Genomic DNA, 15,655 nt, shown 5'->3' with positions numbered 1-15,655 from the left:
TCGCTGCTCTTTGTGGTTTTTACTTTGGAGGAAATGCACAATGCTCTAAATATTCAAGGTACGGTAGGCTTCCTGTGTTGCTGAAAGTGCCTCGTATACAGTAAGTGTTATGCAATTGCCCTTTTTTTGGATGGGGATGTAAATGTGATATTTAAGTTTATAAACTGGAATTAAGCAGTAAATAGCACACTGGATCCATAATTGAACCAACCACGGCTGAGTTTGCCCAGGAGCTGTAGTCTTAATAGTGATTGTCGCTGATTGAATCCTTCAATTGGTTGAAGCTGCTCCTCGTTTTGCCTTCCTTTCCCTGCTCTTGAGCTGTTGAAATAGTCAACGAGCACTAAAGCTACATTTGCTGGATGAACTATGGTTGTTTTCAATTGTCTTGGATCTATGAATGTCCTCAACTCTTGCCTTCATGCTCGTATTGTCCATCCATCCATCCATTTTCTACCGCTTGTCCCTTACGGGGTCACAGAATAATGCTACTTTTAGTAAGAGTTGTCATAGCACGGATGTACTGGAGATCAATCTCCCAAAAGTTAATGCCATGAGCTTCTTTATTTGATGGTGGACTAGTTGAGACCAAGTTGATTGGTTGGCGTTGATTGCTTTAAAACAGATAGTCCATTCATCACAAGGTCCTTTTTCACCAAAAGGTTCAGGAACTTTAAGTTCCTGGAACTAAAGTTTCCTGTAGATCTGTGTGGTTTGTGTTTCGACTGCATTTTACAGATCAGGGTAGATTATAAAGTTAATGTTAAAGTACCAATGATTGTCACACACACACACACTAGGTGTGGCAAAATGATTCTCTGCATTTGACCCATCACCTTTGATCACCCCCTGGGAGGTGAGGGGAGCAGTGAGCAGCAGCGGTGTGCCGTAGGAGATTATCTAATTTCACTTATTTGGGTTAAAAATATTTTTGCAAAGCAGTAATTATAGTCTGCAAATTAGGTGTTGTTGAGTGGTCGGTGCTGTTTAGAGATCGGCAGAGTAACCGTGTAATACTCTTCCATATCAGTAGGTGGCAGCCGGTAGCTAATTGCTTTGTGGATGTCGGAAACAACGGGAGGCAGTGTGCAGGTAAAAAGGTGTCTAATGCTTAAACCAAAAATAAACCAAAGGTGAGTGCCCCTAAGAAAAGGCATTGAAGCTTAAGGAAGGCGATGCAGAACAAAAATAAAACTGAACTGGCTACAAAGTAAACAAAAACAGAATGCTGGACGACAGCAAAGACTTACTGTGGAGCAAAGACGGCGTCCACAATGTACATCCGAACATGACATGACAATCAACAATGTCCACACAAAAAAGGATATAAACAACTGAAATATTCTTGATTTCTAAAACAAAGTAGATGCGGGAAATATCGCTCAAAGGAAGACATGAAACTGCTTCAGGAAAATACCAAAAAAAGAGAAAAAGCCACCAAAATAGGAGCGCAAGACAAGAACTAAAACACTACACACATGAAAACAGCAGAAAACTCTAAATAAGTCAGGGTGTGATGTGACAGGTGGTGACAGTACACCTACTTTGAGACAAGAGCTATAGTGATGCATGCTTGGTTATGGTTTAAAGTCATATCCAACAATTGTGACAACGACTTTTTACTGTCAACTGAGTTTCGTTTTTTAATGATTTTTCCTGGTGGTGTGCCTCCGCATTTTTTCAACGCAAAAATGCCCTGAAAATATGCCCAAACTCTGGAACCATCTCCCTCTCCATGTGACTGGACCCCGACTTAAACAAGTTGAAAAACTTATTGGGGTGTTACCATTTAGTGGTCAATTGTACGGAATATGTACTTCACTGTGCAATCTACTAACAAAAGTTTCAATCAATCAAAAAATGAGACAGGCCCTTTCTTTGGCTACTTTTAAGACCCTTCTTAAAACCCATTTTTATTCACTGGCTTTTAACCCAGCATGATCTTTAAACTGTTTTTAACTTTTTAACTGCTTTTTATCTAACAAATTGTTCTTAGGATAATTTGTATAACAAATTGTTCTTAGGATAATTTGTATTTGCTTTTTCAGTGTGTATTTTACCTCTGTTTTAAATTGTATTATTTTAGTCTGTCCTTTGCCTCTATTTCTTTGTGATGTACAGCCCTTTGTTCTTCAACTGTGGTTGTTTTTGTAAGGGCTTTATAAATAAAGTTGGTATGGTATGGTATGGTTTTGCTCAAAAAAGGTTGAAAAACACTGATGTAGACCACAAGATGGTGTTTTACATTTAGAAAAAAAATCATAATCATATGACCCCTTTAATCCGGTGTGACTTTTGTATGAAAATAGACCTGACTCGACCCGCTCACTCGTGCGCATTGAAATCCGGTGCGCCCTATGGTCCGGAAAATACGGTACACTGCAAAAAGTCAGTGTTCAAAAACAAGAAAAAATACAAAAATGAGGGGTATTTTATTTGAACTAAGCAAAATTATCTGCCAATAGAACAAGAAAATTTGGCTTGTCAAGACTTTCCAAAACAAGTAAAATTAGCTAACCTCAATGAAATCAAAAGTACCTTAAAATAAGTATATTCTCACCAATAACAAGTGCACTTTTCTTGGTAGAAAAAAAAAAAGACCTTTTTGCTCAATATGTTGAAAAATATTCTTAAATGAAGTAAATGCTAGTGCCATTATCTTGACATAATGATATGCGCTCGGCATTACATTTCTTGAAAGCAGCAAACTTATACTAAAAACTAATTTATTGTTCTTAATGGAAAGGCAACAAGACAACATCTTGTTACTCTCGGGGTCTCCTAGCCACTCAGGCAAATCATATGGTCTAAAAATGCATTTTTCCATCGATAACATGACATCATCGCGCCAAGTGCGTGCTTTCAGTCAATTAGTGCGCATATATACAGCCCGGCCAAAAAATGTTTAATTTTAAAGGCCTACTGAAACCCACTACTACCGACCACGCAGTCTGATAATTTATATATCAATGATGAAATCTTAACATTGCAACACATGCCAATACGGCCGGGTTAGCTTACTAAAGTGCAATTTAAAATTTCACGCGAAATATCCTGCTGAAAACGTCTCGGTATGATGACGCCTGCGCATGACGTCACGGATTGTAGAGGACATTTTGGGACAGCATGGTGGCCAGCTATTAAATTGTCTGTTTTCATCGCAAAATTCCACAGTATTCTGGACATCTGTGTTGGTGAATCTTTTGCAATTTGTTCAATGAATAACGGAGACAGCAAAGAAGTAAGCTGTAGGTGGGAAGCGGTGTATTGCGGCATGTGTTGTGCCGGATAACGCACCCCCGCCGCAGAATGCAACCCCTGACTGCTGTGCCGGATAACACAGCCGGTGTTTCATTGTTTACATTCCCGAAAGATGACAGTCAAGCTTTACCATTGGCCTGTGGAGAACTGGGACAACAGAGATTCTTACCAGGAGGACTTTGAGTTGGATACGCAGATGCGGTACCGTGAGTACGCATGCAGCTGCGGCTTCCAAACATTTGATCGCTTGCCCGTACGTGCGTGCCGCTATGTGCATGTCACGTACGTAACTTTGGGGACTTTGGGGAAATATATGTGCTGTATGAACTTTGGGGAGGTGAACGGTACTTTGGGCTGTGGGCTTGAGTGTATTGTGCAGGTGTTTGAGTTGTACTGGCGGGTTATATGTACGGGATGGGGGAGGTGTTTGTTAAGCGGGATTAATTTGTGGCATATTAAATATAAGCCTGGTTGTGTTGTGGCTAATAGTCTTGTGTTTATTTACTGTTTTAGTTATTCCCAGCTGAATATCAGGTCCCACCCGCCTCTCACAGCATCTTCCCTATCTGAATCACTCCCACTGCCCTCTAGTCCTTCACTCTCACTTTCCTCATCCACAAATCTTTCATCCTCGCTCAAATTAATGGGGAAATCGTCGCTTTCTCGGTCCGAATCGCTCTCGCTGCTGGTGGCCATGATTGTAAACAATGTGCGGATGTGAGGAGCTCCACAACCTGTGACGTCACACGCATATCGTCTGCTACTTCCGGTACAGGCAAGGCTTTTTTATCAGCGACCAAAAGGTGCAAACTTTATCGTCGATGTTTTCTACTAAATCCTTTCAGCAAAAATATGGCAATATCGCAAAATGATCATGTATGACACATAGAATGGAGCTGCTATCCCCGTTCAAATAAGAAAATCGCATTTCAGTAGGTCTTTAAGGAATTTATCTGAATGTGCATGAACTATTTCTGTTCAAAATAGTTTGAAATGTCACATGTTAAATGTTTAAATATTAACTGTCAGTTTACTGTACTGTGCCAACTGTACTACTATATGAGTACGTATGTTCTATTGTTTCATTGAAAATAAAACAGCAAAGTCCATTTGGCTGTCATCTGTTTTAATTATGAGACACAATTGTGTCAAAGTCATGATTTTTTTGTTCAGGCTTGAAATAAGAAATTATTTACTTTAAAAAAGTAGTTTTATACTTGTGAGTGTTGATGCCACAGCTTTGCAACAGTTGATATTCTAGTTTCAAGCATGTTCTACTCAATATAGGTCATCAAATCTCAGCAACAAGCTGTAATATCTTACTGAGATCATTGAGGACCAAAACACTTAAAACAAGTAAAACACTCTAACATAAAATCTGCTTAGTGAGAAGAATTATCTTATCAGACAGAAAATAAGCAAATATCACCCTTATTTGAGATATTTAATCTTACCTAGATTTCAGTTTTTGCAGTGTACTCAGGTAGTTTTTGGTGGAAATGCAGGGGGGTGTTAGTATTTACCGGGGTGAATGGGAACATTCCTGTGGTGGAAAAGGGTCTAATGTCGCTGTGCTGTTAAAAAAAACATGTTTTCTTGTCACAAAAAGTTTATTTGACGTTTGTTTTTTTTAACAAAAGTGACTTTTCTTTGAAAAACTTGGCAATACAGGACACAACTTTAGTTTAAAGTGTAAACGCAAAGTAAATAAGTTGTTTGACTAATTGTAAGCATTTGCTACATTTCCCAGCACCAAAAGAAGGTCCGGCCATGGACAAAGGAGTCCCAACCAAGGCAAAAGGCAGGATTTGAATGTCAACACAACATATTTAGTGATTACATGTAGAATAACATGACGATGTGTTCCCTCCCACAGATGACAAAAACGAGCTTAAGGACTTGAGAAGCCATCCTCCGGCCAAAGTCAAGCTTCCGAGCATCAAAAAACTCAGCCCACCTGCAACCAAAGACAAACCTGCGAAGCTTTCACCAAAGTGAGAACAAATTAATTTTGATTAAATCTTTCTCAGAAAAAAAATGAAAAGGTAAAGGTCATTGAGAAAAGGCCAGGAAGCCTCCTGCCTGCTTGGCACCAGGAGTAAAAAGCCTTTAGAAAGTCAAGGTTTTGGTTGCCATAGTGTTCTTAAAAAGAAGAATGCCAGGATGCCCGACCTTTAGTGGCAAACAGTGGAAAGTCTAGGATGAGTCAGATTAGGCTCGAACAGACGAGAGCAGCCTACTTCCTGTTTCCGGAACATAAACGCATGAAGGCTTAAGAAAACAAAAACAGGCCCTTCTTAAAGGAGCTCCTTGAAAACTGTTAGAAGGTGACAGTGTATACATTTATAAAGGAACATTTAAGACGAGGGTCTACAACCCAAAATGTTGAAAGAGCCACATTGGACCAAAAATACAAAACAACAATCTGTCTGGAGCCGCAAAAAATTAAAAGCCTTATATAAGTGTTATAATGAAGGCAACACATGATGGAAGTGTCTATATTAGCCTACTATCAAAATGACTTTAAAAGTCTTATATAAGTGTTATAATGAAGGCAACACATGATGGAAGTGTCTATATTAGCTATATTAGCCTACTATCAAAATGACTTTAAAAGTCTTATATAAGTGTTATAATGAAGGCAACACATGATGGAAGTGTCTATATTAGTTATATTAGCCGACTATTAAAATGTCTTTAAAAGTCTTATATAAGTGTTATAATGAAGGCAACACATGGTATAAGTGTCTATATTAGCCTACTATCAAAATGACTTTAAAAGTCTTATATAAAGTGTTATAATGAAGGCAACACACGATGGAAGTGTCTATATTAGCCTACTATCAAAATGACTTTAAAAGTCTTATATAAGTGTTATAATGAAGGCAACGCATGATGGAAGTGTCTATATTAGCTATATTAGCCTACTATCAAAATGACTTTAAAAGTCTTATATGAGTGTTATAATGAAGGCAACACATGATGGAAGTGTCTATATTAGTTATATTAGCCGACTATTAAAATGTCTTTAAAAGTCTTATATAAGTGTTATAATGAAGGCAACACATGGTATAAGTGTCTATATTAGCCTACTATCAAAATGACTTTAAAAGTCTTATATAAGTGTTATAATGAAGGCAACACACGATGGAAGTGTCTATATTAGCCTACTATCAAAATGACTTTAAAAGTCTTATATAAGTGTTATAATGAAGGCAACACACGATGGAAGTGTCTATATTAGCTATATTAGCCTACTATCAAAATGACTTTAAAAGTCGTATATACGTGTTATAGTGAAGGCAACACATGATGGAAGTGTCTATATTAGCTATATTAGTCTACTATCAAAATGACTTTAAAAGTCTTATATAAGTGTTATAATGAAGGCAACATATGATGGAAGTGTCTTAGTTATATTAGCCTACTATCAAAATGACTTTAAAAGTATTACATAAGTGTTATAATGAAGGCAACGCATGATGGAATTGTCTATATTAGTTATATTAGCCTACTATCAAAAGGTCTTTAAAAGTCTTATATAAGTGTTATAGTGAAGGCAACACGTGATGGAAGTGTCTATTAGCGGCAGCCTGTCATATTCTAATGGATTTATTACAATCCTTGGAAGTCGGGTAACGTTTGCTGTGGTCTGGAACAACATGGCACACAAACAACTATCAAGACATGCAGCCAATATTACATACAGATGATGTGTCATGAGACATGCAAATATAAATAAAATACACAGAGGACATAAGTAAAGGAAATTAAATGAGCTAAAATATACCAACAAACGAGGCACAATGATGCAATATGTACACACAGCTAGCCTAAATAGCATGTTAGCAATGATTAGCTTGACCAAATATGCCTGATAAGCACTCCAGCAAATCAATAAAATCAACAAAGCTCACCTTTGTGCATTCACGCACAGCATAAAACGTTTGGTGGACAAAATGAGACAAAGAAAGAGTGGCATACAACTTGTCTTTCTGTGGCAGCGTCAGAGAAAGTTGTACATGTAAACAAACTGCAATGAGTTCAAGGATCGCTGAAATTAGTAGGACAAAACGATGCTTGCCAAATACTCTCATTAGTGAAGCATGTTTAACATAAACAGTGGGATTTCTAACAATTAGGAAGGTTTGTGTCATGTTTGTTCTCCTACAGAAAATATATTAAAACAATAAATATATATATTTTTTCTTCATCTTTTTCCATTTTCACTCATCTCTGGAAGAGGTCCAGGGAGCCACTAGGGCGACGCTAAAGATCTGGAGCCATATATTAAAACAATAAATATATATTTTTCTTCATCTTTTTCCATTTTCACACATCTCTGAAAGAGGTCCAGGAAGCCACTAGGGCGGCGTTAAAGATCTAGAGCCGCGAGTAGCTGACCCCCAATTTTAAAATCTTGTTAACTTAGGTCACAGAACAAGATATTCAAACTTAAACTTATTCTACACGATACTTAAATATGACGCCACCTTGTGTTTATGACCAGAGCCAACGGTGATGCGGGGCCTAAGTCACCAAGAACCCCGGTGAAGAAAAACGCCAACCATTTTGACGACGTTGACATGGACAGCGACAAGCTGAACCATCCCACGGCGACCCGGGCCAAACCCCCCCAGAGGAGACCTCCGTCAGGCGGGGCAACCGGACCACAAGTAAGTATTTTATCTGATTATGGAATGAATGATTTAACGCTGAGTCACTGTCAACCTTTGCAACAATGAGGCAAGGCTGCACCTTTACGTCGCATGGTTGCACCTTTCATCATATTGAGGATTGGTAGCCTGGTTATGCAACTCTAAAAAGGTCGACAACATTATGTTTACGATTTATTAAACTGACGGTTTGTGGACCGAACCTGGTCAGTGAATGACCTCAGACAGGCACGGAAGATCAAATCCGTATTTTTCGGACCATAGGGCGCATTGGATTAAAAGGCGCACTGCCGATGAGTGGGTCTTTTTACATACAAAAGGCGCACCGGATTATAAGGCGCATTAAAGGGGTCATATTATGATTTTTTTCTAAATGTAAAACACTTCCTTGTGGTCTACATAACATGTAATGGTGGTTCTTTTGTGAAAATGTTGCATAGATCAGTAGTCCCCAACCACCGGTCCGTGACGCATTTGCTACCGGGCCGCAGAGAAACATGAAATAATTTATAAAAGTCTGCATTTTCTCCAACTTAACTTTGGCCTGTCTCACTAGACCAGGGGTGTCAAACTTGTTTTCATTGAGGGCCACACCGCAGTCATGGCTGCCATGAGAGGGCCGCTTGTAACAGTAAATAACTAATGAATTTGCCTATGAATTTAAATATTTTTTTAAATATTTCCTACGTAAAGCGTAAAAAAAAAATCTGCGGATTTTACCACTGTTTTTTTTACAGAAAAAAGGTTGCCAGACTTTTACTGTAAAATATATGGTGTTTTTTTTAATTTATTATTATTATTTTTACAACATATTATTGTAAATAGAAATACAGTACTGCTGTTTAATTTTATTTTGGCAGCAGTTTTTTACCATAATAAAATGCGGTACCATAAAATCATCAACCGTGGATTTTACAGTAAAAAAACAAACAAACTGACAATTCAGTCGACAGGATTTTACTGTAAAAAAATAAACATTGGTCGTTTTTTTTCAACTTACAGTATTATGCTGTAAAAAAAAACTTTACAGTAAAATCTACTCAGTGGCCTAGTGGTAGAGTGTCCGCCCTGAGATCGGTAGGTTGTGAGTTCAAACCCCGGCCGAGTCATACCAAAGACTATACAAATGGGAGCCATTACCTCCCTGCTTGGCACTCAGCATCAAGGGTTGGAATTGGGGGTTAAATCACCAAAAATGATTCCCGGGCGCGGCCACCGCTGCTGCTCACTGCTCCCCTCACCTCCCAGGGGGTGATCAAGGGTGATGGGTCAAATGCAGAGAATAATTTCCCCACACCTCGTGTGTGTGTGTGACAATCATTGGTACTTTAACTTTAACTTTAACTTTATTGGTAATTTTTATAGTGTACAATTTGATGGATAACTTGCTTCGAAATAATAAGTTCAGCAGATATTTAAGTATTTATTTGGATTTTGACCAACAAAGTGAGATAATATAATATTTGTTGCAATATTGGACACTATTTTTCCCCCCTGTCAAATTAGAAAAAAAAAACGAAATACCTTTAGTAAGGAAAATAAGAAAGTAAAAAAAGAAAATATAAGGTATTTTATTGACACATATTATTTCCAGGCTTTTGCAGGCCATATAAAATGTTGAGTTTGACACCTGTGCACTAGACACACCAATGAACTTGTTTATAGATGTACAATAAAACTCTTCATAGGAAGTTGCCATTTGTTATAACTTTGTGACATGATACAATGCACATTAATGAAGATATCAAATAGAAAAGTGACAGATTGTAGCAAAAGCTGATTTCCATCTGCATGTCATTGCAAAGAAACAAGCCCAGGGCTCCCACTAATTCAGCGTTATAGTAACTTGTATTTTTCATGCACTTAATTTTGCTGTATTTGTATTTGGCACAAGCGGAAAGCCGGTCCCTGAAAATAGTGCCTACATTAAACCGGTCCGTGGTGCAAAAAAGGTTGGGGACCACTGGCATAGATGATGTTTTCAAGTCGCTTTCTGACAGTCTCTTCAGGATGCGCCGTTTCTGTGGGCGGTCTTATTTACGTGGCTCACCTTCGACAGCGTCTTCTCCCCGTCATCTTTGTTGTAGCGGTATAGCATGCAAGGACGGAGTGGAAGAAGTGTCAAAAGATGGAGCTAACTGTTCTAATGACATTCAGACTTTACTTCAGTCAATAACGGAGCAGCATCTCCTCATCCGTGGCTCACTAGTGCAACAACATCGTGAAAAACCGTTAGACCGGAACTCTCTAATGACTAAAGTTCCTTGGGTGAATAATGTAAACTCACTACACCGGTATGTTTTAACGCTTTCATGGCAAGTTTACTATAAGTAAGCACTTTACACTACTTTATATTAGAAATGACAACAGCGGAAGATGAATGCCACATAAGAAGATAGAGAAAAAGAAGAAGCTTATGACTACGAAGTCGGCACGGACTACAATGGCGGAGGCGCGCACATTTTCAGGACTTATGCAGATCCCAAATACACATCAGCAGGTACCAGAAAGTAAGAAAAGTTGGTTTTGCATAATATTGCGAAACAAAACGCCAGATAATGTCTGCTAATAGGTGCCATTTTGCGGTAGTTATACACGCACCATAATAATACTGCTATGTTTAATGCGCCGACAATCTGTCAAGCGGTGCGGCTTCATAGCTTACCGAAGTCGTACTATAAACATTTTGACAGATTTTTGAGTGCCTTGTGTATGTTGTATATTCTCAATGGAACATTTAAAGTCTTGGTGTTATTTACTGCCATCATATTGCAGTCTACACATATATATTATGTATGACTGCCATCCACTGGTCACACTTATCATTACACCATGTCCTAAGGAAATAGCTTCGAAGACAGTAAGCACAACCAGAATTATGCCGTACATTAGGCGCACCAGGTTTTAAGGCGCACTGTCGATTCAAAAAAAAAAATTAAGGATTTTAAATGCGCCTTAAGTTAAAAAAATACAGTACTTAAAAACAGCAGAGCGATCCTGTCAAAAAAGCAATGGTTCTCAATCACTACAGAATGAAATATTTCAAGATTGTATTTTCCTAAACTTTTTCAAAAATGATAGTTTACAGCTAGTAAAAGAATATCGAGACGGTGACTTACCGTACTTGAGGGATGTTATTCAACAAGACACAAACCCACAGTAAGTGTTTCACTCGAACACTGGAGCTGATCCCATTGTCAGAGAGAACCTTATTTAGGGATGTTGAAAGTGAAAGTGATGAGTATGCTGAATGTCTCTGCAGACGCAGACAGAGTCTCAACCAGAGTCGACCAAAAAAGTCCAGAATGAAAAACTTCCCGGCTTGCAAAAGGTGTGTGACTGATTCTTGATGATTGACAGTGGGATGATTCTAGCGACTGATTCTTGATGATTGACATTGGGATGATTCTAGCGACTGATTCTTGATGATTGACATTGTGATGATTCTAGCGACTGATTCTTGATGATTGACATTGGGATGATTCTAGCGTGATATATATCTGACACAATCAGGGTGCAGAGCAACTCAAGCCAACGAAGCCTGAATGCCCGCCCAAGTCGCCGGCCCCAGTTCGACCATCGCCTCCCCGTGTGGTGACGGACAGTCGAAAGGTGGCCCACAAACAAGAGGGCACACTGGAAATCCTCCAGGCTGACATCAAGGACCTGCGGAAAGCGATAGAGCTTCTACAGGCGCAACATGAGTGAGTGGAATGTTGACATTTTGTAATACAAAGAGTTCACAATTAGGGCTGCACAATTAATCGACATCAAGGTTTAAATTACTGCAATTATTAATGAGGCGGAATTTTATTAATTTCTTCTCTCAAGCCGTTCTGCAAAGTTACAACAATTAAGAGGATTAGCGGTAGAAAATGGATGGATGGAATATGGTTACAAAGCGAAATGTTCTGTTGAACTAAGAAAAAAAACAGACTTTTTCCAACTGGTAAAAAAATGCACTGTAAAATGTTTAATATGTATTTAAGTTAAATGTTTTGTTTTGCTTTAAGATAACTAAATGCTATTATATCTTCCAATTACAACGGTAAACAATTCTACAGTAATGACAAATAAAAGTTTATAGCCTTTTAAATGGTTACTTTGGCATCATATATTATGATTACATTACATTATGATCACTGTATAGATTTTATCGGGTATTTCTTCAGTTTCAGAGCATGATGTAGACAAAAGCTCTGAGTCTGTCTGTATGAAGCCAAATAATTATGTTTTAAAGTAAATAATTGCATATTGTTATAATGTGTGGAAGAATATGTTAAATGACACACTAAAAGTAATATATCTTCCTTCACCCTATGTTCTGTTGTATGCATTTATATGTATAAAATATAAAAATTACATACTGGATCACAATAGTAATTTAAGGGAAAAATCACAATTAGGTTTTTTCTCAACATCGTGCGGCCCTAGTGGTGATCGTGTACAATGGCTGAAGGAACGTCTACGGTGAAAGTACTTTGATGCCTATCAACTTAGCTCATAAAGTGTTTCCACACACCAGCTTTTAGTGTGGAAGGACCTGGTTAGATCTCTGGGTGAGATGGCTCGCTGCGGGCAACCAAAGACGTGTACCGCACTTTTATGTTACGCATTTTAGAAGTGCCTATTTCGATTCTTGAACATTTGCCAATGGATTTTTACAATCGCCCATGTCTGAATCGCAATGCATCTAAAAGACTATTATTTCCCCCACCTCTACTAACAACACACAAAGTTAATATGCTTGTTACATACGTGCATAGTTTGGAATTTGAATGAACCCTTTTAGGGACCATAAAGCATCTACCCTATATCAGGGGTGCCCAATACGTCGATTGCGAGCTACCGGTCGATGGTGAAGGGTGTGTCAGTCGATCGCCAGCAGGGCATTAAAAAAATAGACCTAAAAATTTGCGAATGTTAATATTTGCTTACATGTCCCTTGGCAAGTTTCACTGCAATAAGGCGCTTTTGGTAGCCATCCACAAACTTCTGCTTGAATTTTTGACCACTCCTCTTGACAAAATTGGTGCAGTCCAGCTAAATGTGTTGGTTTTCTGACATGGACTTGTTTCTTCAGCATTGTCCACACGTTTAAGTCAGGACTTTGCGAAGGCCATTCTAAAACCTTCATTCTATCATGATTTAGCCATTCCTTTACCACTTTTGAGGTGTGTTTGGGGTCATTGTCCTGTTGGAACACCCAACTGCGCCCAAGACGCAACCTCCGGGCTGATGATTGTAGGTTGTCCTGAAGAATTTGGAGGTAATCCTCCTTTTTCATTGTCCCATTTACTCTCTGCAAAGCAACAGTTCCATTGGCAGCAAAACAGGCCCAGAGCATAATACTACCACCACCATGCTTGACGGCAGACATGGTGTTCCTGGGATTAAAGGCCTCACCTTTTCTCCTCCAAACATATTGCTGGGTATTGTAGCCAAACAGCTCAACTTTTTTTAATCTGACATCCCACGGACAAAGATAAGACCTTCTGGAGGAAAGTTCTGTAGTCAGAAGAAACAAAAATTGAGCTGTTTGGTCAAGGTTTTGGAATAAAGGTTTTAGAATGGCCTTCCCAAAGTCCTGACTTAAATGTATTGAAAATGCTGAAGAAACAAGTCCATGTCAGAAAACCAACACATTTAGCTGAACTGCACCAATTTTGTCAAGAGGAGTGGTCAAAAATTCAAGCAGAAGCTTGTGGATGGCTACCAAAAGCGCCTTATTGCAGGTAAACTTGCCAAGGGACATGTAAGCAAATATTAACATTGCTGTATGTATACTTTTGACCCAGCACATTTGCTCACATTTTCAGTAGACCCATAATAAATTCATAAAAGAACCAAACTTCATGAATGTTTTTTGTGAGCAACAAGTATGTGCTCCAATCACTCTATCACAAAAAAATAAGAGTTGGAGAAATGATTGGAAACTCAAGACAGCCATGACATGATGTTCTTTACACGTGTATGTACACTTTTGATCGCGACTGTATATATTTCCTAAAAGCTCTTTAATTTATATCATTGATTAGACGTGACATAGAGCAAGTGAAAGAAGAACTGAAGGAAGAGAGAAACAAACGACTGGCACTGCAGGTCAGTGAAACTTTGATGTGTTTTGCAAGAATCCCACAATAATCCTGGACTAAAAGACTACTAAAGATGTTTGTGTTTTCCATGCAGGAAGAAGTGCGCGTGTTGGGAGGGAAACACTAGAACTGCAACATTGAAACAAGCTCTTATTCTGCTGGCACAAAGACAAGGGCTTACATTTAAAAAGGACTTCTAAGAATTAAAAATGTATATGTTGTGAATGCTGGAAAAGGACGGATTACTATTTTTTATATTTATCTCTCGTGTTTAACATTTAGTCTTCTGAATGTCTCAGCAGAATATTATGTATCATATGTAAAGATAGTGTCATGTCTGTTGATCAAGGGTTTGATCAATTAACAGCTGATAATGTTTATTCTATGCAAGACTGTTGTACTATTAAAATCCACCTGGGGGCGCCATGTTGCTATTAAAGATGAGTTTTTTGAGCCCGGACACATTCATGCAAGTGAGCTCAAGCAGGCAGAGGAGACGTTGTTGTGTCCACCTCTGCAGCATGCTGGGGTCAACCAGGGTGACTTCAGTTCCTTGCATTGTTGCTGATGTGAGTCCTCACTGAGCGTTGCCCACCTTGGAGCACATCTGGCAAACATCTGGAAGCGGTCCCGTACAAATCAAGGGCCATGGGAATGAACTATTTTTAAAAACAACCATGGTATTCGGGAGCATGTTTAATCTGAGAGCAGGGGGTTTTGGGTCGTCCAATAAATCTGAAGACTCTTTTAGAAAAATGGAAAAACCGAATGTCGGGAGTGCAGAGTTCAACATTTAAAAGCAATAATGACAAAGGGCAGCTTGTCACAGATTCATGTGTGACTCCATGGGAATTGACTTCAGGGCTCGCTTTGGGGGACATTTGGCTCACAAAGAGGAAAAAAGTGGGATTTAAATGTACAGTATGTATAAGCCACTAGAGAACCACTAAGTAGAACACCACATACTGTGTGTTTAAATACTTCTTTCCCATCCAGCGTATATTTTTAGAGTTATATCAATGTATTTTATTAGCATATACAGTAGAACCTCTAAGGTCCAGCACAATCCATTACAGCAAGGGTCATCTGTGGTATGCAACTGGTATTTTTATTGGCTTGCAGCAAACAATATTTTGAGAAATAAGGCTTCTACATTAGATTGGTTTTAAAAATACATCACTTCATGCAACACAGTACTTTTTGAGTGGAGTTTGCATTTTTCCCTGGACACAGAGTTGTTCTCTGGGGACTATGGCTTTCTCCCACATTCCAAAAGTATGGATGTTTCGTTCAAGAGGACCTATAATGATTTTAATCTACGTTTAACACCTTCCTATGGTCTAGATCAGTGTTTTTTAACCACTGTGCCACGGCACACTAGTGTGCCGTGAGATCAAATCAAATCAAACCAAATCAAATCAACTTTATTTAAAATTTACCACAGGGGTAGCCAAAGTGCTGTACAATGGGCAGGTTAAAAGATAATACGAGTACCGAGCAAACACAACACAATACAAACAGAACACGATAAAAAATAAATAAAATAGAATAAAACATAAAAACAGGTTCACAGCAGCTGTATTATGGGGCGCCAGATAGTCTGGTGTGCCGTGGGAGATTATC

At 38.6% G+C, this 15,655-nt stretch overlaps 1 protein-coding gene across 1 annotated transcript in view; it reads left to right on the top strand.

Annotated features, from left to right (window-relative positions):
• Positions 1–14,471, top strand: part of sh3d21 (SH3 domain containing 21) — a 35,509-nt gene extending 21,038 nt beyond the window's left edge. Inside the window, exons 11-17 of the mRNA XM_061958608.2 lie at positions 5,012–5,062; positions 5,138–5,255; positions 7,772–7,937; positions 11,200–11,268; positions 11,451–11,641; positions 13,976–14,039; positions 14,127–14,471. Coding sequence (XP_061814592.2) covers positions 5,012–5,062; positions 5,138–5,255; positions 7,772–7,937; positions 11,200–11,268; positions 11,451–11,641; positions 13,976–14,039; positions 14,127–14,159 — 692 coding nt within the window. The 3' untranslated portion in view covers positions 14,160–14,471. The remainder of the gene's footprint in view (positions 1–5,011; positions 5,063–5,137; positions 5,256–7,771; positions 7,938–11,199; positions 11,269–11,450; positions 11,642–13,975; positions 14,040–14,126) is intronic.
• Positions 14,472–15,655: the final 1,184 nt, after the last annotated feature.

The sequence above is a fragment of the Nerophis lumbriciformis genome, linkage group LG04 (genome assembly GCF_033978685.3).
Source record: "Nerophis lumbriciformis linkage group LG04, RoL_Nlum_v2.1, whole genome shotgun sequence".
NCBI lineage: Eukaryota > Metazoa > Chordata > Actinopteri > Syngnathiformes > Syngnathidae > Nerophis > Nerophis lumbriciformis.
Note: the sequence above shows the minus strand (reverse complement) of the source record. Positions and strands in the feature narration are given on the sequence as shown.